At 41.6% G+C, this 20,852-nt stretch overlaps 1 protein-coding gene across 9 annotated transcripts in view; it reads left to right on the top strand.

Moving 5' to 3' along the window:
* Positions 1 to 17,152, top strand: part of Trim2 (tripartite motif containing 2) — a 159,554-nt gene extending 142,402 nt beyond the window's left edge. For 8 of the 9 annotated variants that reach the window (XM_052731849.1, XM_052731846.1, XM_052731850.1 and 5 more), the window contains exons 9-12: positions 4,715 to 4,895; positions 5,956 to 6,026; positions 9,786 to 9,926; positions 12,566 to 17,152. In XM_052731849.1, coding sequence (XP_052587809.1) covers positions 4,715 to 4,895; positions 5,956 to 6,026; positions 9,786 to 9,926; positions 12,566 to 12,718 — 546 coding nt within the window. In that variant the 3' untranslated portion in view covers positions 12,719 to 17,152. The remainder of the gene's footprint in view (positions 1 to 4,714; positions 4,896 to 5,955; positions 6,027 to 9,785; positions 9,927 to 12,565) is intronic. The other variant, XM_052731845.1, reaches the window with a different exon arrangement.
* The last annotated feature ends 3,700 nt before the right edge of the window (positions 17,153 to 20,852 follow it).

Genomic DNA, 20,852 nt, shown 5'->3' with positions numbered 1-20,852 from the left:
AAACACTTATCTCATAGGATTTGAGTACAAATTAAATGAGATTTTATTCCTGGATTTTTACACGTGTCTCATGTAAGAAACGATCTTTTCCATGCCCCTTGTAATCCTTTCCAAAACATAAAGTTTGTGCGGCCAGCTGTGACTCGGGCTTCATGGCCTCAGGCAAGTGTTTGGTGGCCACCACACCACACTTCCTTCCCTGAAGGAAGTGTGTTTTCCTAACCCATTCTGGAATCTTGAAGGTGGATCTCACTCAGTCTCTGATCGCAGGCATTTGAAGTCTTTGGATTGCCCCAATCATCTCACAACATTGATGAGATAATATTTACGAGATGAGTGACATATGTTTTAACTCTCAGATTAGAGCCTTTGTTTTATGTGAGGCAATACCTTTTCAGCCTGAGGAAATAAACGACTGTCCCCGTTAACACTGCATTATTGCGCATAGGTATTGAGTAGACCCTGAACTTCTGGCTCCGCTGGAAATAGCCCCATGTAACGGTCATGTGTATAGAAAGCTCTCTCACCTGTCTGTTTCTTCCAAACACCCAAATGTGACGGCTCTGGTAGGAATATGAAGAAAACCGGTAGCTGTCTTCTCAGAAGTCCTCTAGTTTGGAGAAAACCTGCTTATTCTTGTTTCATCCTCCAGCAAAATGAGTATCGATCTGTACATTGGGAGCCAATGCTGCAGCAGCTTTTTCGTATTAAGCGAGCGTTTGCTAGCTAAGAGAGAAGGGCTCCCTGATGGGGATGGTTCACACACACACACGACTTGATATGTCAATAGCTATAATAAATACTTGGAAGAACTGGGCTTAGAGTTGGGCACTGCTTGGCAGTCAGTGCAGTACACACTGTGGAGCACTGGTGCCCCCTAGAGGACAGGGGGAGGATGTTACCTATTGCAGCAAGAACATCTTTAAAACAGATGTTGATTAGATCCCATTAAGGTGAAAGGATAGCACATGAAAACACTTGAGTAAAAAAACACTGTAAAAAAAAAAAGTTCATCCAGGTATGCAGGCTTCAATCCAGAGATTATTATTTTTGCTTCTTTAATGGGACTTAGTGAAATCAGCAGAGTGACTGACTTACCTTTTATCGCCGCAGTCTTTATATTTCTTCCTAATTATCTCCAATGTGTAACATCTTACTACCGTTTTTATAGACATCTGTCTTGTAGTCTAAGATTTATCACTCTCTGCCTCCTTTAATGTCTTCTCTTTCATCTTCCCTCGTGGCTTATACATTCCAGCCCATCTGGGAGTCTTTTGTAATCAGAAAAAAAATTAAGTATATATATGAATGAACACAAATATGGTGACCTTTATGGCCAGTGTATTCTAAAATGTCTCAGCTTTCTCCTCTTCAACTTGCAAGCCATTCATTGGGTTAAGTGCTCTCTTTTAACTGTCTAATGCCCAAATCTGAACTATGTTTCTTCCTATTCTAAGATAGAGAGGAAACACAGTGAGGCCAAATGCATGGCTCCTTGTTTAACTCGGTAGAATTCGGTGCAGCTGAGTTGGAAGCAGTAGTGGGAGGTGGTGGAAAGGGACTTTCGGTTTCAGCTCTGAGTTGTGCTTGTAGATGTGCCAGGCCGGCGTCCTCTGGTAGAAGAACTAAGATAATCCTTTGGCTTCTGTTTTCATCCGAGATAATTATCCACTTGGTATTATATGGTTGAGTCATTTTAAGTAACTACTGTTGTTTATAATGTTAAGTAGCAGTCCTATTAGGCAGTGATGAAGAGAGTGCCGGCTCTCCTTTTGATCTTGTAGGATCCCTTCCTTTCAGACTCAAAAGAACGTGAGCGATTTCCTTACATGCCATTATGTTAAAGACGCTTTGATCCTTGGGCTTCATTGCGGCATCGGAACCAAACTTACGCAAGGGATTCCCTGGCCTAAGACAAGATGTTTCCTTTCAAAGTACTGGTGTCTCTGCTCTAAGGAGGTCACACCTGAATCTCCATCATTTTGTAAACTTGGAAAAATAAAGACTCACCTGAAAAGTCCGATTCCGAGAAAACTCCATCGCTGTATAAGGAAATTAAGAGCACATACGTGCAGGCTGGAGACACAGTTCAGTGGATGAAGCATTTGTTGTTCGTCATAGAGAACCCAGAACTCACACGTGCCTCACGACTGTCTGTAACGGCAGTTCCAGGGGATCCCATGCCTTCTTCTGACCTCCGAGGTCACCAGGCACACACATGATGCACAGACATACATGTAGGCAAAACACTCAGACACATGAATAAAATAAATAAATCTAAAAAATTAAAGTGTTCATCCATGGTTCACAGATTTCTATCAGGTAGTGCTAAATTGAAGAAAGAAAGGGTTCTGTAGCAGAACATATGAAATGTAATTAGTGGGGGTTAGTTTTTTAATTTAAAAGACAACACAAATAGGCTTTCATGTGTACAAAAAAGTCGAAAATAAAAAGTAAGAGTTCCTTTGCCACCACTGACCCCACTTTCTAGGCTGCAGACTCTGGTGTCTGACTTTTCTCTGCAGAAGTCCAATCTCCATATGGGGTTGGTTCCAGGACCCCCCTGAACTCCAAGACCCAAGATTGTGAAGCTTTCTCCTACAAAATGATGCAGTTTGCATATCAGCTATGCACACCTTTATATTTTGAATCACCTCTAGATTACTTATACCTAATACAATACAAGTGCCATGTAGATATTTATTGTGCTGTATTGTTTAGGGAATTGTGACAAGAAAAAAGTCTACATATGTTCAGTAGAGACACAAGTGGGGTCCCCCTTGAATATCTTTGATATGAGGTTGGTTGAATGTCAACTTTTGTCAACCTATGCAGATCTTGTCTACTGGACCTGGGATCTGAGGACCTGAAAGAATGGGGCAGACTACAGTCTACTGCTGTAGACAACCTTACTTTGGTTTCAGTGTGTTTTTATAGACAGATGTAACAAAGCAAGCAATGCTCCAAAGAAGGTTGTTTGAGTTCACAGAAACATGATCAGAAAAACATGTAAATAAACCCCATTAAGCACATACTAAATATTAACAGAGCTGCCCTTTCCCAGAACTTACTCAGGACAGACCAATTTAAACACAATTGCCTGGCACGTACTACAGATTATATCTGGGAAAGCATAAAAGCAAGGCAGAAGGCCATATCCAGATTCAGGGTACACTGACCAGATTGGGTTCTATAGCTGTGTTCTGACATCCAACAAGAATAAACATATAAATTGAAATGTAAATGTTTGTCACAGGAGACACGAAATCACATCCAAGAACAATCCAGGGAACAAAATGCACCTGAGGTAAAAGGCCCTCTGCCTTTTTTTCCTGGAGCCTCTCTCACAGTTCCCCAAGGCATTGTTCACCATGGGTCATTCTTTTGACCGTGTTCTGACAGTTGAATCAATAAATACAGAACTATAGTATATACAAGCGTATGGTTGATAAAAACAAAAGCAAAAACAAAAAAAACTAATGCTTTGCTCCCCCTATTAAACACCATGAAAACGAGAGGATTTAGTCATGACTGGGTAGCTGGGGAGATGGCTCAGTCAGTATAGTGTTTGCTATGTAGGCATGGGAGCCTGAGTTTAATCACCAAAACACATGCTGAAAAATGCTTGATAATAATGTGTGCTGGCGAGGCTGAGAAGAGCGGATCCCCGGAGATCCCTGGCCAGCCAACCTGCCTGGCTAGCAAGCTATAAGCTAGTGAGAGACTCTGCCTCAAAACACAAGGTGTATGTACGTCTCTTGGTGAACAACACCCAAAGTTGACCTTGGCCTCTACACACATGTACCCCCCCGCACACACACACTTTTAATAGCCATAATTAGGTTAGCTTATAAATAATTCCAGACTTTTGTTTTTTAATGTGCTAAACAAATATTTGTCGAGTACCATTTATGTACCAGTGAGTGTGGCAGGCTTTGACTACACAGTGGTGGATGGAATAGATGTGACTTCCAACCATGTAGAACTTAATTCTAATAAGATTTAATGGCACATGCCTGAGATTTTAGTACTGAGCGTGATGTCTAACAGCAGTAGTGATGGCCTCTGTTTGGTAACTGCTTACTATTACTTTGCTTACACTAAACCTTTGACTTTTTTTTTATTTATATTTGTTTCTAAAATAACATTGGATATTATTAAAGTTGATTTTTAAAACTTTTTAGAAAAAATATAAGGAATCTTAAAGTTAAAGGGAGTGAGTAAATCTATCAGTGCACCTTCAGATGTGCTCAAGGCAAGCAGCAGGAGTAAACATGTCTTTCTCTAGACACTGTCATCTTTCATCAAGTGTCCATTTAGAAGGGCACTGTGGCCTAAGTTTGGTGGCAAATGCTTCTTAAAAATAAGGTTTTATAGCCGGGCGTTGGTGGCACATGCCTTTAATCCCAGCACTCGGGAGGCACAGCCACAGTATCTCTGTGAGTTCTAGGCCAGCCTGGTCTACAGAGCGAGATCCAGGACAGGCACCAAAACTATACAGAGAAACCCTGTTTCGAAAAATTAAAAAAAAAAAAAAAGTTTTATATAAATGCCAGTAGCAGATGTTCTGGGACAGAGATAACATTGTTCCACGTGGTACTGAGAACATTCGAGCAAAAGATTTTCTAAGATAACGACTAACTAGCTTCAGGTTGGTTCGGTAATGCTTTGAACTTCGATGTCCATATTCAGTTTCTGCACTTGTTTCTAACAGACAAAAATTGGATCGGGAAAACTGATGGGGCCCAAAGGAGTCTCTGTGGACCGCAACGGGCACATTATTGTGGTGGACAACAAGGCGTGCTGCGTGTTCATCTTCCAGCCAAACGGGAAAATAGTCACCAGGTTTGGTAGCCGAGGAAATGGGGACAGGCAGTTTGCAGGTACACTCGATGGTAATATGTAAACCCCCTTTTCTATGCCTCTTTTGCTCACGTTTGCATGATATTTGAGCATGTTGAAGATGCCCCGTCCCCGGTGTGTGTGCTGGCTTTAGGGGAGAATTCTGGGGGTGGGACCAAAGCAGAAGCAATGTAGACACTTCCCAGTTGTCCTGAGAAGGCTCAGTCCAGAGTACAACCTTTGTACGGTGGCTTTTACCGATCACTGTTCACACAGCTGACACTGGATTTTCAAATATGTGTATTAAGATAGTACATTTTAAAATAAACTATTTTAAAAACACAAGTGTTTAAAGAACAGTGAGTGGCTGTTTCCTATCGTGCAGTTTCCTTTAATGAGTCTCAGGATGGGCTTGTATTTCCCCTTTGCTGGTTACGATAGGAGGACGGGAGTGTGGGGTATTTGCTGAGAGCAGCGAAGGCAATCTTTTCCACTTCGCTCTGTGCAACTTTGCAATCACAAGCTTTTTGGATGTGCACATCTGCACGAAAAGGCTGAGCACAGTCCATTGATTTTCCTTTTCAAAGGATGCTTGTGGGGATTTCGCATTAGCTGGCATCTTCTCTCCTTGTGTTTATTCTCTCCTTCTTTGTCTGGCCCAGATTCTGAACAGTCACTCAGTATTATACAATGCAAATTTTTTTTTTTTCAGTAGAAAAATTATATTTTGGAGCCTCTTTCCCAGAGCTGAGAATGACCATGTTTTTCTTTGTAGGACTCCCTCACTTAGCGAAAAGCAAGAGGTAGTAGGTATGGCTTACAGAGGGTGGTACAGAGAAAGGTCGCTGATACTTCCTGTTTATCCTACTTCCTTAGGGCTGCCCCTCTTAGGCACTTGGTGGGGAGAGGCCAGAGCGGACAGTCACAGGGCTAGAAACGTGCAGAACCCCGCTTTCCTGGGGCTGGATGTCTGGCTGAGTGCTTGTCCGGGGATTGGGACTCTGGTTCTTTGCCCTTTCTTAATTAAGTCAATGTGTTAACCTTGTTCTGTGTTGGAATCATCTTTGCTGTTGGGACCCTCATGTGTTTCCCCCCACCCCTATTTTATTGCAGGTCCCCATTTTGCAGCTGTAAATAGCAATAATGAGATCATCATTACAGATTTCCATAATCATTCTGTCAAGGTACTTATTCAGTGCGCCACTCGTTAACTCTGAACTGCTCTCACAGAGAAATGGGTCTAGTTGGAAGTAATGCACAACACTTGTTTAAGCCCCACAGTGGCCTCAAAGCTTTGCCTGCCCATTGCTCCAGGTAGCCTGTGTAAAGCAGCCTGGTCTCAGTATACGGAAGGACTCCTAGTTACCAGCCTTGACTGACTCCAGAAAGAAAGAAAACCTTTTAAGTAACCAAAATGCAAGTCAGGTAGCGACATGAGAAATGCACAGAAATGGCGACAGTAGTGTATTATATTTCCAGAGGGAGGAGATTTCCTGAGGGCTGGGAGATGCAGCTGCATGGTACAGTACATGCTTATCATGTTACAGGTGTTGGGTTCAATCCCCTGCACCAAGATGAAGGAACCACAGTTAATGATGGTTAGGGGAAACTTTGAAGTGGGGGTGATAGTCAGCAGGAGCAGGATTTTGAGATCAGGAAAGAATTAATGCCAGTGTTATTAAACTACAACTTCATCCACATACAAAAAGCAAAGCCATAAAAATTATTTCAGCTCTTAGACTGTCTTCTTCCGAGAAATGTGTGAGTAACTAAATGACATAAGCCTGGAAGCATAAAATATAAAATGTCTGTAACTATTGAAGTTCTAGAAGTGATGGTTTCAGGATATAGAGATGCTATTTCAATTATTACTTAAGCTCACTTTTCATCTTAAGAGCATCACAGCCTTTGCTTTATTTTTTTCTCTCTGACAGCTGTTGTATGGATGTGTGGGTTTAGTTTCCCATGTCAGAGCAGCTAGCAGTAGCCCCAACTCACGTGATCCTTGCTTAGTAAATGTAAATCTATAAATCAGAGTTAATAAGTAGTCTACTATAGTTTTGGTTTTTTTTTTCTTTTTTAGCAACCTGCTCTACAATGTAATTGGGGGATATAGTCTAAGACCTCTAGTGGATACCAAGTCACAGATAGCCACAAATAGTCCGGATTCTATAGATACTGTGTTTTTCCTGTGCATGCATACTTGTGATAAAGTTTAACTCACAAATGCGATACAAAAAGCAATTGTGTCAGCTTTCTGTTGCTGTGATAAAATACCAGAGAATAACAACTTCAAGCAAAGGTGTCTTTCAGTTCATGGTCTCAGAGTTTCAGTCATAGTCACCTGCAGAAACAAAGCTGAGGAGAGGCTGAGGCAGAGCCTAGGGATAAGTTCTATTCTCCAAGAGCACGCCTCTGTAACCTACTTCCTCCAGACAGGCCAGGCTGCCCTCAGTTTCTGCCACCTCCTACTAGTCCCAGTAACGAACCCATCAGCGAATTAATCCATTGATGAGGTCTGAGCGTTAGGATCCACTCACTTCCTGGAAAGTCCACCTCTGAGCAAGCATCCCTGCATGTGGGGGGGCGGGCCTTGAACACATGGACCTCTGAAGACACATTTGAGGTCCAATAGCCGCAATTAACAGTGATAACTAATTATAAAATACAACAGTTGTAACAGCAGCCTGCTGTAGGCGTTACTTGAAACTGATTTATTTCTGGAATTTCCCACTTCCTTCCCTGCTACAGTTACAGGTAGCTAAGGCTGACTGAGGAAAGCAAAATGCAGATGAGCGGAGGTACCACAAGGATTTTGTTTCAATCACAAGACAACTAAGCCTGATAGGCACGGTGTGCATGCCTGCAATTCCCAGCACTCGCAAGGTGAAGGCAGAGGTGTTGGCAGGAGCAGGAAGGATCAGAAACTTGAAGCTAGCCTGGGCTACGTATTGAGACCCTGTCTTCAATGAACACACACACACACACACACACACACACACACACACACACACACACACACACACACACAGAAATAAATAGATGTACCTATGCCAAGAAAAATATACTGGGTCAAAAAAGTAAGCAAGGACCACCAAGATCACATGTAGGAATTAATAAAGGAAGGAGCATAGGATAACAGTGTCTTCACCAACACAAACACCTGCTCATTGGTATTTAAAGCTGCAGCGTTGTGTAAAAATGGCTATGTGACTAAGAATTGAGGAAGCCTTTTAAACACTTCCTCTTTTTCCTATCCCTTCTCCCCCGTCTTTCCCACCCCCCTCTATTCCCTTTCTTACTTCTTTCCTTCTTTTTTCTTATTGCCGAAGATAAAGCTCAGGTTTTCATATATGCTAGGCAAGTGCTGTGCCACTTAGCTGTCCTGCTGCATACCCAGCCTACCTTGGCATTTGCAACCTAGCATGTTAGCAAGAGCTGGCTGTGCTTGTTTCTAGGTAGCCAAAGACGACTCAAAGGTCATCCTCAGATCAGGTCTGTGCTCAGAGCTGTGAACCTTCTGAGGTCCAAGTGTGAACAACCTTTACTTTAAAGGTAAAGGTGCCCTGACCATAGCACTTCTTTTTTTTTTTCTAAAGATTTATTTATTTATATGTATACAGTATTCTGACTGCATGTGTGCCTTCATGCCAGGAGAGGGCACAGATCTCATTATAAATGGTTGTGAGCCACCATGTGGTTGCTGGGAATTCAACTCAGGACCTCTGGAAGAGCAGCCAGTGCTCTTGACCTCTGAGTCATCTCTCCAGCCCCCATAACACTTCTTGATTTGTAAGTTAATATGTCCATACATCTAAGCATCACCATAATGGATATTTACAATAACATCCCAGGAATATTTCAGAGCCATTAAGTATCATCTGAAACATCAAGATGAAATTGTTTACTATAGTGTTGTCATTAGTGTATTTAATTAAATGTGTTCAATGTTGTTATTATTTGATAGGTATAGCATATCACTAGTAATAAGAGCATTCAGTAAAGCCGAGTGTGGTGGCGCACACCTTTAATCCCAGCACTTGGGAGGCAGAGGTAGGAGGATCTCTGTGAATTTGAGACCAGCCTGAGCTACAAAGTGAGTTCCAGGACGGCCAAGGATGTTACACAGAGAAACTATGTCTTGAAAAACCACACACACACACACACACACACATACACACACCACCTCCCCCTAAAAAAAGAACATTCAGTAAACCACAGTAACCAATTGATAATCACACCAGGCATGAGACCATTTCCTTAAGAGTTCTGTTTATCCTGCACCTGGAATAGCCTCTGTTGGTTCTAATCGTGGTGGCTTTAGAATTTATAAACTCTTCATTTTAACTAAAATACCTTCTGAAATAGATAAAACAGCCTTGTTATTCTTCACCCATGGCCATTGTATATCTGTGCACACGTTGACACACATAAATGCCTGCATTCTAAGTACGACATTATGTTGCTATAGTAAAATGATAATAAATCATGAATATTTGGCCTAACAAAAACCTTATCCAAACTGAATAACAATCTATCCTGTAGAAACGTAGTATCTATTCTTGAATTTTTATTTATCCAGTCAATAAAGCTACTTATTTGAAGATAGAATAATATTTAGTATTGTTTAAAAATAAATATTTCCAGATCTATTCATAATATTTTATATTTTTTATAGTATCTTGTAATTTATAAAAATAATACAGATACTTAGTAACCAGTTGTAAATGGCAGAAAAAAAGAAGAGTTGTTTAATTAATAATAAATGAGATTGAATATGATTTGGGAAACACAAGTGACAGGAGTCTAGTCTATAGACCACTTTTCTCAGACTTCTCATGTCACAGGACTTGTTATAAATAGCTTGCTCAGATGGCTATTTTTAAACAATACAGTTGGGGTCAGCTATTTTAAATAAAAGAGTCTTTCAATATTTCGTACAGGTATTTAATCAGGAAGGAGAATTCATGTTGAAGTTCGGCTCCAATGGAGAAGGAAATGGGCAGTTTAACGCGCCAACAGGTGTAGCAGTGGACTCGAATGGAAACATCATTGTGGCTGACTGGGGCAACAGCAGGATCCAGGTACATTAGATGCTAAGGAGTGCAGATGGCTGACATGGTTAACAGTGAAAAGTTGCCCATCCCAGGACCTAGGATGTTCTTCCTTCTTGGTTAAGTCATAACACTGTAGATAATCTCATGTGAAGGACCGAACACTCTAAATGGAAAGGTAGACAGAAGGCAACATCATTAGTGTAGAATTCTCTAATTCGGGGCTCTTTTTCTGGTTTGAATGTTGTTCTCCTCAGACCCCTAAAGGGCTCATAGATAGGATTCAAGAGATTCTTTGAACACAAAAGTACTGCTTGGATGTTTTACTAATCTGAAAGTGAAGACTTATTTTTCTTAATTGTGAACACAGGCAACAAGTAGTAATTGCCGGGCGGTGGTGGTGCACGCCTTTAGTCCCAGCACTTGGGAGGCAGAGCTAGGTGAATCTCTGTGAGTTCGAGGCCAGCCTGGGCTACAGAGTGAGTTCCAGGAAAGGTACAAAGCTACACAGAGAAACCCTGTCTCGAAAAACCAAAAAAAAAAAAAAAAAAAAGAAGCAAACATCCAAAGCCAGATACTTGCTCATAACCCCAGCACATGGGGAAGCAGAGGAAGAAAGAGGAGCAATTCAGGTTGTCTTCCTCTATGTAGAGAGTTCAAGCCCAGCTTGACTGACTTCAAACCAAATATATACATGGGTATACTATACATATAATTACTATATTATAGTTTTCTTTTTCTTTGAGACATAGTCTCATTATGTAACCAAAGCTGGCTATGAATCCCTGTGTAACACACAGTTAAAAGAAAATAATTGAGAATATTAGTATGATGCAACATGCTTTTATTTCATATATATATACACATACGTATTGCTTAATTACCCCAACAGAATTCTGTATTAAAAGAGACATTCTGGGATGAAGATGTATGTAGCTCAGTTGGTAGAGTGCTTGTCTAGTATGCACAAGGCCCTGAGTTCAATCCCCAGGACTGATTAAGCATGGTGGCGTTGACATGGGAGGTAGAGACAGAAAGGTCAGCAGCTTAGGGTCATCTTTGAATACATAACAAGTTTGGGGCTAGCCTGGACTACATGAGACCCTGTCTCAAAAGAGAGAGTGACTCATGAGATTTCTATCATTGTTCTCATCGTGGTGGGTAGGAGAGTCTAATACTTTAGTAGGCAGGAGCTGGGCAAGTTACAAAGGTCCACCAATGCTGTTTGTATTTTGTGGCCTCATAGCATCCGCCTATTTACATTGCTTCTTAAAACTCCAAGTGGGCCAAACATAATGGTCCAAAGAAACCAACCTGGGAACTTGTAAAAGAGGAAATGTTGTGAGTTGATCTGTGCCTATTACTTCATCACAGCAGAACCACATGGACTCTCAGAGTTCGGCAGCTTTAAGCTGTTGCCTCTCCAGATGGGCACATTGAACTATAGACTTCAACAAGGAAAAGTGAAATCTTGGTTTTGTCATTGCACATGTGACCGCCATAGTAATATAAGATGTACAACCAACAAGTTCTGTGTCAGTGACTCCAGTCACGGAGGGAGCAGGGGAGAAAACAAGACAAGTGTAAACGGAGCCAAGGGTTGTGTGTTAGGGTCCTCACAAGGACAGAGCACATGGATTGAGTGCATGTCACAAAGGGAGTTATTACATTGGCTTCCATACCTCAGATGGGTGAGTCCAGTCATAGTCGTATGTATGTTAGAGAGACCAAGAAACCGGTAGCCTTCTTAGTCTACCAGGCTGCTGCCTCAGCGGTCCCAATCTGGTAACTAGGGTCTATTCTAGACCCTACAGCAGTAGTTCTCAACCTGTGGGTTGAGACCTCTTTGAAGGTCAGATATCAGATATCCTGCATATCAGATATTTATATTATGATTCATAACAGTAGCAAAATTATAGCTATGAAGTATAAATTAAATAATTTTATAGTTGGAGGTCACCCCAACATGAGGAACTATATTAAAGGGTCACAGCATTAGGAAGGTTGAGAACCACTGGCCTAGAGGATTCTAGGATTCTAAGAGACCCTCAGGTCTTCTTCAGCCTGTGTTGGAAGGCTAAAGAAGCTGGGTTCCAGCTGGGCAATAGTGGCACATGCCTTTAAACCCAGCACTCAGGAGGCAGAGGCAGGAGGATCTCTGAGTTTGAGGCCAGCCTGGTCTACAGAGTGGGTTCCAGGACAGTCAAAGCTACACAGAGAAACCCTGTCTTGAAAAACAAAAATTAAAAAACAAAAAAGCAGCTGAGTTCCAACGTGAGCAGAGGTGGTGGCCACGACAACGAGGTAGATGCACTTACCAGCCAGGGCAGAAGGCGGGGGCGGGGGGGGGGGGGAGGCAAAAGCAGTAACTTCTCTCTCAGACCTCTTTATGCCTACACCACCAGCAGGAGGTGCTGCTCATGCTGAGGGAGAGTTACACCCACCCTCCACCCCAGCTAATCTTTTCAGGAAATATACTTACAGATGTTCCCAGAAGCCATCTTATAGCTGTTTCCAGATCCAACCAAATAAACAACCAAGGTTAACCATCAAATATCATGTGTGTGCAACAGCCTGGACAAACCCAGAAGGTTTTTTTACGTGCCTTTTAAATACACGTTCTTTGGCATATGTAACTTTCATGGTGCTCTGATTTTGTGTTTGTGCAGGTTTTTGATGGGAGTGGATCATTTTTGTCCTATATCAACACATCGGCTGACCCCCTCTACGGCCCCCAAGGCCTGGCCCTAACTTCAGATGGCCATGTTGTGGTTGCAGACTCTGGAAACCACTGTTTCAAGGTCTATCGGTACTTACAGTAACAGCGGACACCCCTGCACTGAGGTCTTGCACTAGAAACTGGAACAGAGTTTTCAATGTGGGACCAGATTACAATAGGACTTTTCATACTAGGAAGAACCTCTGGTGGACTTTCCAAGGTTATTTCTGAATGTAACAATTTCCTTAAAAACTGTTTATCCAATTTCCGTAATTCACTTTTAGGATTTAAAAAGAATCTCTTCTATTGAATCTATACAAACTGCAAAGTTTCACACCTGTGAACTATGGCTCATAGGACAGGGATTTATGTAGTTAAATTAATTTTGCAAATCAGACATTAAAAAGAATTAGCATATCTGTTGACCAGTGAATGAATGGTAGCCTTTGCATCGAGCTTCCAAGAACAAAACTTGTAGTTACCTATTTTATTTAACTTCGGTCACAAGACCCAAGGGACCTTCTAACCTCACTTTTACAGTAGATGTTATTACTCTGGTGACACTTTTTTGTTTTTGTTTTTGGTTATCAACAACCATATATAAGTGACTTTAGAAAAATCTAAGGCTGTCTTGCAAGATCCTCCCAGCTCTGACTCAGGGCCCTCTTGAGTTGAGCCCATCAGAATCAATGCAAATTTCCCAACCTTTCTGGGTTTGATCAAAGATCTTTTTTGTGTGTTCTCCTCACCTTCTCTTTCTGCTCACCTTGCATCAGAAAATGAAATATATTTTCAGGAAAGCCTGAAATCCCCGATGATTTGGAAGGCATATGGCAAAAGCAAGGGGGACCCTTTGGTTGCTAGCCTCAACACACTGGAATGTAACCAAGAGAACTCATGTTCATGCGCCATGTGTTCACATGTCTTTCCTCTTCCACATCACAAAAGCGAAAGCTTTACCTCCTGCAAAGTGTCAGCACATGTAGTCGGACACCAGTGTCCTAGGACAGAGAGCCATAAGCAGCCCTTTGGAGGACAAGATGGTGTGAACCAAAGGCATGTGATTGATTAATGATTTCCCCTTAGAGAGCAAGTGTTACCAAAGTTCTGTTGAGCATTACAGGTATGGGCATGTTATGGTTATTTATCATTGTTTAATGAATAGTAGAGGCATTAAGGGACAAGTATACATGGTTAGGGTAAGATAGAATGTATTATACATATTATATAAGTATATATATATATAGTTGAATCCTTGGTGTGTGGAAATAGGCAGCACTCTGATAGACAGAAGCATTGCCCAGTCATCCTTCAGCACATTCCCTGGCTGCTGCAATCTGAAGCCGTCCTTGCGAAAGGAGTCCCACAGCGGCTGTAAACATTGCCACTTTCCAGCACGATGGTGATGCCCGCCTTCCAGGCAGCAAACGGCTTTCTTTTGCTTTCAAGAAAAAAAAAAAAAAGGAAGAAAGACAAAAGAAAAAGACGTCTTGAAAAACTGAGTTTGAGTTACCTTTAAGTATAAATGCATTTTTTTTGGGAAACATTACCTGTCATGGATACTGTAAAATAAGACGTGGTCTGTTTCCACTGATGGATTTTTCTACTCAGTTCTTCTACCAAACAGGAAAATTGTGTTTGATGTGTTTGATGATGGTTTTGGGATTTCTTTCATTGAAAGCACCTTAGATATTTACTGTAAGAAAACACTTCCCTTACATACCTATGACGGTGTTTATGGCTTGTTATCTTAAAATTCTAATGTTCTTGATACAGGAGTGTTACAAAATTTAGAAGGGAAATCTAGCTACCTCCAATGGTCTATTTAATTTATTATGTCCACATCAACATCTGGGGGGAAAACTTTATTTTCAGAAGACTTACATTTGGGTTTAGCTTATTATTATTTTAGTTCTGTGGAGTTTTAAAAATTCAAGCCTGTCTGAGATTAGACATAAAATTCAATACCAGTTTAAGAAGTGATAAAATAAGATTGCTTCTGAATACCATGGAATAAGCCTTTGAGTTTATGTTTTAATTTTTTTTTTCTTCATTTGGGGATGGAACCCTTGGCCTCAGAAATGCTTAAGCAAGAGCTCCATAGCTAGGCTGCTCCTGCAGCCCAAGCATTCAGTATGAACTTCAATATTTGTATCTACAGACTTCCTACCAGGGTCCAGGAATGCATCTAGGCACTGGGACCTGAGGGATGTGTGAAAGAGACAGGCATCTCTGTCCTCTTACAGCTTATATTCTGTCGAGGGGGATTTTGTAGTGCTGTTTATTAATAGTCTGCCTGCAGGATTATTTCTGGGCTATTTAAAAGAAAGGTTTTTTTTTTTTTTTAAATGAGTAAATTAATTTTAGTTAATTTTCACAAGCAGAAAACATTTTTTCAAAGAGTTTGCCACAGGTTTTTTTTTTTTCTTGGAATGGAACCCAGGGCCTCAGACATGCGAGGCACATGCTCTACATGTGCCTTCAGATTGCAACTATTAATTTGAAAATGAATTGACTGAATGATTCTTTTTGTGCAACAATGAGATATTTGTGACCTGAGAAATTAACTCATAAACCAATCAGTCTCATATATAAAATATCATATCAGGCTTGGTATCTCAGTAGGAAATAATACAAATTAAGGAAGTTTTTTTAATACATGAATATTGGTACAAACTGGACTGAAAAAATATTTCATTTAGATCTGTTTCACCATCGGCTACTAAAGCACCCGCTGTGGGCACTCCAGCAAACACTACATTCTACACTTGGGTATGTGTGCGCACTTACTGTATTTCTTCATGGTAAGCATATTTTGCGGGGGGGGGGGGGGGGGAAGTGCTGCTGCTAAGATACAAATAGACAAGATCGAAATGAAATCTTGTCTCGTTTGATGGGAATGGTTTCTGGTAAACTAAGAAGGATTATTCGGACTAAGTAGCTTTTTTGTTCTAGGCTGCTGTTACTGTTATTTATCTCTGTCAACTGTATAGAACCCGTTACACACTCATGATACATAGCACTGAGAAGAAAGTAAGCATTCAAATTCCCCTTGGGCACTAAGGACAAAAACAGCTTCAGTTAGGTTTTATAGGTTAATGACAGTGTGTCTTCTCCGACATAAACCTCCCCTGCTGGACACGGGGTGGTAGGGAGTCACTTGACCATCCAGAAACACACTACTAGAAAGCCTTTAGGACTGTTTGTCAGTTTTTTAACGATGTGTAAGATTTTGATGAAACTTTAGTCTGCATGACTAAACAAGCCCCCGAGTCTCCTAAACGTAACAAAATTTGAGGCAGTAAGTATGCCTGGTCTGTGCAGTTGCTGCACACCCGCTCCCACTACGTGTACAGGGTATGTATGTCCTCACAGGGAAGGAACTGGAAGAGCAGTACGTTACCAGGTATATGGAGCCTCACTCGAAAGGGTTAGCATAAACGCTTTGGTAATACCTACGGAGGAAACTGGAGAGAGCAGACCAACACCAGGTCATCTGTAGACCACTTCAAATGGGAAAAGTCTCGGTGTGCATTTGGACTCTATGACAGCCTCTCTATTCACCAGCTTCTGAAAAGGGAAGAGGGAAGTTTTTGGTGAGTATTTTTAAAACAAGACCTTTCCAAGTAGGATAAAGTTGAAGCTTTCTGATGCAAACCTTATCTAATTCCCCTTAAAATCGATAAAGTCCTAATACCGTTACTTTCTGTAAATGTTGCAGGGTTTTAAAATTTACAATTATTTTAATATTTTTGATAACTAGGAATCTAGTATTGCCATAAAAGAAACGAAGTGCCCATTAAAAATTTGTTTGGTATAAATAAATGCTTTTTTTGGTTTTGTTTTAAAAATGACAGTAAGCTACAAATCACGAAGCTAATCTTCAAAACACTTTCTAATGATGTACTGTGTGGTAGCTGATTGTGTGCTCTGTTTGTGGAGAATGTGTGGATGCTATTCATTAATATTCTAGAAGAGATTAATAATCAGCTATGTTGTTCCAATGAATGTACAGCACTTCCATTAACTTTTGAAAGCAACACAGCCTTAACCTCGACGCTTTTGCTTTACAACATGGGATGTTGTGTCAACCAAGTATGCTCTCCTAACATTCTTTCTATCATTCCCAACTGTGCAGCCTTTCGAGCCTGCCCATGAGTATGAAGGCTGTTCATTTCCTTTTTGTTTCTTTGAAGATTTTGTACATTCCACCTTTACAGATCTGTTTCATACATTTTGTGTATAGAACACTGGTCTTGTGCTCTTTGCCATCCATTAATGATATAGCCTCCTCATATGTTCTTTTATGAATCCGAATGCTGACTGCCTATTTAAACAGAAGAATGGACGCTGTGCATCAATGTGTTTGTATGTTCGTAGCTACATACGTACCACAGTATTTTGGATGCTTTAGTCTATAATAAAACTTTAAATTAATTCTGTCTTGAAACATAGGAGAAACAAGAGTCGTGTGTATATCGTTACCATGCACAAAAATCTCAAATCATTATAATAAAGCTTGTTTTCTCCATTTTCAGACTGAATATTCATTTAACAGATTGTTTCCTGAGTGGAGGGGAATGGGGAATGTACCATGTAGAAGACTGCTATAACTCGACTAAACTGTTTGGACTAGAAGGGAAAAAGGGCTGACTACTATTTTTGTTGGTTGTGTTGCTGAATACCTGGCAGCATCCAGGATGTGTATGAAATAGGAGTTGGGGAAATCCTGACACAGTGGGCCGTGTGTTTACTTAGAATTGTTGTCCTTATAATCCTCAAAGAATTTCAAGATAAGATGGCCTTTTCCTGGTCATGGCAGAAACTTTCAAGAGTCAGTGACTCAAGAGGGACCTCACGACAAGTATTACTTCTCACAACAAGAATTTATTTACACAGCGTTCATCATAGTAAAAAATTCTGTATTATATCAAATTACTGGATGTATACTTCAAACCACAGAACCATCAAGAGTACATTACCATCCTTGGGGAGTCCAGGGTTGGGGAGCTTGATGGTACATGTACATGCCTAATCTTCTCAAAGAAACTTTTTACTACAATCCTCAAATTCAAGAAAATACTTTTCAGACAATGTCTCTCTGTGCAAGTTGTCATGTTCAAATGTTTTCTATTTCAGAACAGATTGGAACCCTGAAAGAGGTGGCCAAAGTTAGCCTTACAAGGAGAGATAAAGAAACAGAAGTTAGAATAAAGACCCAAACTGACATCCCTGGCTGCTGATTACATAATAATATTTGTTTTATTAATTCCCATCTCTGTTCTTCACTTTTTTATTATTGTTGTTTGGGTAATTTTGAGGCAAGGTCTTGCTATTTTGCTCTGGCTGGTCTGGAATTCACCATGTAGATCAGGCTGGCTTTCAGCTTGCCTTGGGGCTCCTGTGTCCCACCTGTTACTTTTTCTCTCCTCCAAGCAGGTCCCATGGCCATCAAGGGCTCCTTGGCGTCTATCAGACTTAGAGCGGAGCACCTCCTATCATCTGGTACCTCAGACTGTTCACTTGGAACACATCTCACATAAAGCCAGCTGCAACCCTTTCCAGAGTAGCAGGGTCCAGTTAAAGCTGTAGTTTGTCCGTGCTGAAGTGAGGGGATGGGCAGGGCAGGTAGACAGACATTCAGTCTTTGACCACCCTATTGTCTTTATGCCTCATTGAAGTCTAAGCATGCACAGCACACTAGAGTTTCCACTTAGCAAAGTGGAAGGGCTACAAAGATGAACAATAGAACCTGTACCATTCAGGAGCTCACAGTCCAGTTGATGAAACAGATTTATACTTAGCAATGTTAAAAGTGCCGTTACATTTGCACACTAGTAAGTATGCTATGACTAAGAGAATACCCAGGTACTGTTCTAGATGCTTGGGGACAGCAAAAGCCCTGGATTCACTCCAGCACTTAAAACAACAACTCCCTAGTATATGGGCTTGAGACAAACGAATATAGTGTTGGCTACATTATTTATGGGGCCTGGTGTGAGTTGAAAACACAGAGCCCCTTGTTCATGGAAAGGGGTCTAAAGAGATAGCTGAGAAAGTACTTGCTTTGCAGGTGTGAAGACCTACATACATCCCGTCCCCAGAGCCATATGAAATGCTGGGAATGGGCTATGCATTTATAATCCCAGCCCTGGGGAGGCGGAGACAAGCAGACCCTGGGACTTGCTGCCTGGCCATCCTAGCCTACTGGTGTAGGTGTTAAAAGCTGGAGAGCTTGAAGAAGCCTAGCAGACTTCTAGTGGCCCTGGGGTCCCAGTATCCCAAGCCTCTGTTCCACTAGCATGGCAACATCCTCCCAACACCACTAGCTGCTGATGGCTATGGGCCGTCTTTGCCAGGTGTCATCCAGGGTACACCAGGTACGCCAGAGTAAGTCTGTGGACATGCTAGCCATCGCAGAGTAATTGGGGGGAAGAGATCAGACCAGCCTATGCAGGGGCCAAGACCATCACTAAGAAATGAAAGGAGACATCACTTGGCCTGAGGACTTGTTGGGGTCTGTTTGGCTGAAACAGAATGGGGTGCCAGATTTTAGCCTCCTAGTTAGCTCAGGAGGTTCCCATTTTTGATGAGACAGTACCTCTCATCTTCTTGTGTGGATGAAACTCTTGTTTTCAAATCAGTTAACTCATCAGCTTTTCCCTCCCATGGTATACCAGACTCAGAACCTATAATCCCAAAGGTTGGGGATTTTGCAGTTCGTTGATAAGGATTTGTATTTTAAGTACTTAGGACTGACTCAGGTTCTTTTAAAGCATGGATTTAAAAGGCATGCATGAAGTGTTATAAACTGTCTTCCAGAGACAAGGATCCCCTGCTTACCTGCTCTGTGGAGCACTCAGATTGTCTTGTTTCTTTCCAGAAGCTCACACAACTTTGGGGACTTTAATGCAGCCTATTTTACTCATTCGCTGGTCTGTTTGCCATACAACGTAAGTTCTAATTAATGGACGTTTTGCTCAAGTATTTGAATGACTCTGTTCTCTGAAGTCAGACTTTAAAAACGCATAAATTACGTGTATAGAAGAGCAACCTACCAACCCCAACAAACACCTGGAAAACTTTCATACTAAGACTGTACACAGATTTCAGTTCTACTCTGAGATGATCAAAAGGAAAATGACTAAAATTGCTTGTCTCTGTATATAGTTGTTAACTTGATCTAATAAAGCTTATTTTCAATAAAATAACAACAACGATAATAATAGCATAGGGTGTCAGAAAGCCCTTGCTGTCAGGAAGCCCTGACCTGGAATCCCAGGGTTGAAAAGGAAACTCAAAAGAATAATTGAAATACAGAGCAAATTAAGATCCCTAGGAAGTGTTAATAACATCTATGTGATGGAAGCTCCATGCCATATAACTGACAGACAGGGTCACCTCCTCCTTATGCCTGTTGTCTCATTATATCCCGCCTCCCCCCCAATTATTGTTTTCTTTTGTAGGAGCTTTGGACATTTTTGCTACTCACCTTCACCCCATCTTATGAAGTTAAGATTTTAATGCAACTCTGAGAGACAGTCACCAGCAGTTGTTAGAAATAATTTAGAAAGCCCCCATTTACTCTCTGCTAAGCTCTTACAATCAGTAGAACCAGAATACTTAGGATTCACTCACAATACAGAGCACCTGCACCACTGTGTCTAAGAATTCCTTTTAAGGCTAGGAGCAGTGGCACACGCCTTTCATTCGAAGCCAGCTTGGTCTACAAAACAAGTTCCAGGGCAGCCTGGGTTACACAGAGAAACCCTGTCTCGAAAAGTTAAAAAAAAAAAAAAAAATTCTTTTATAAACGTACTCACTTGCTGCAGCCAAATCCCCATTTTTTTTTTAAGCCAAAAAAACCCCACACTTAAAAGCGAAGACTCAAAAGTTGCCTTTTAAAAAGAAAAACAAAAGCCACATTGAACACTTAAGTAGCAAGCAGCTCTGCAACCCCAGAGGCACCGGAAGGGCACCGCAGCCTGCCCTACCCCAGCCTGCACCCCGGGGCCCAGACTTTTTCCATTCCACATTCATGCTCCGCAACCCAGCAGGTCCTTTGGGTCTCAGTCTGGTCCTGCCCATCTCAGGCTCCTCCTCTCTCCGCCCTGCTCCTCCTCTCAGGCCCCTCCCCTCCCGGCCCCTCCCCTCAGGCTCCGCCCCCTCCTGACCCATCCTTACCCAGGTCCCGCCCCTCGCCGCCCTGCCTATCATCTCAGGCCCCGCCCCGGCCC

Source organism: Peromyscus californicus, unplaced genomic scaffold (genome assembly GCF_007827085.1).
Source record: "Peromyscus californicus insignis strain IS unplaced genomic scaffold, ASM782708v3 Scaffold_9__1_contigs__length_137607984, whole genome shotgun sequence".
Taxonomy (NCBI): domain Eukaryota; kingdom Metazoa; phylum Chordata; class Mammalia; order Rodentia; family Cricetidae; genus Peromyscus; species Peromyscus californicus.
Note: the sequence above shows the minus strand (reverse complement) of the source record. Positions and strands in the feature narration are given on the sequence as shown.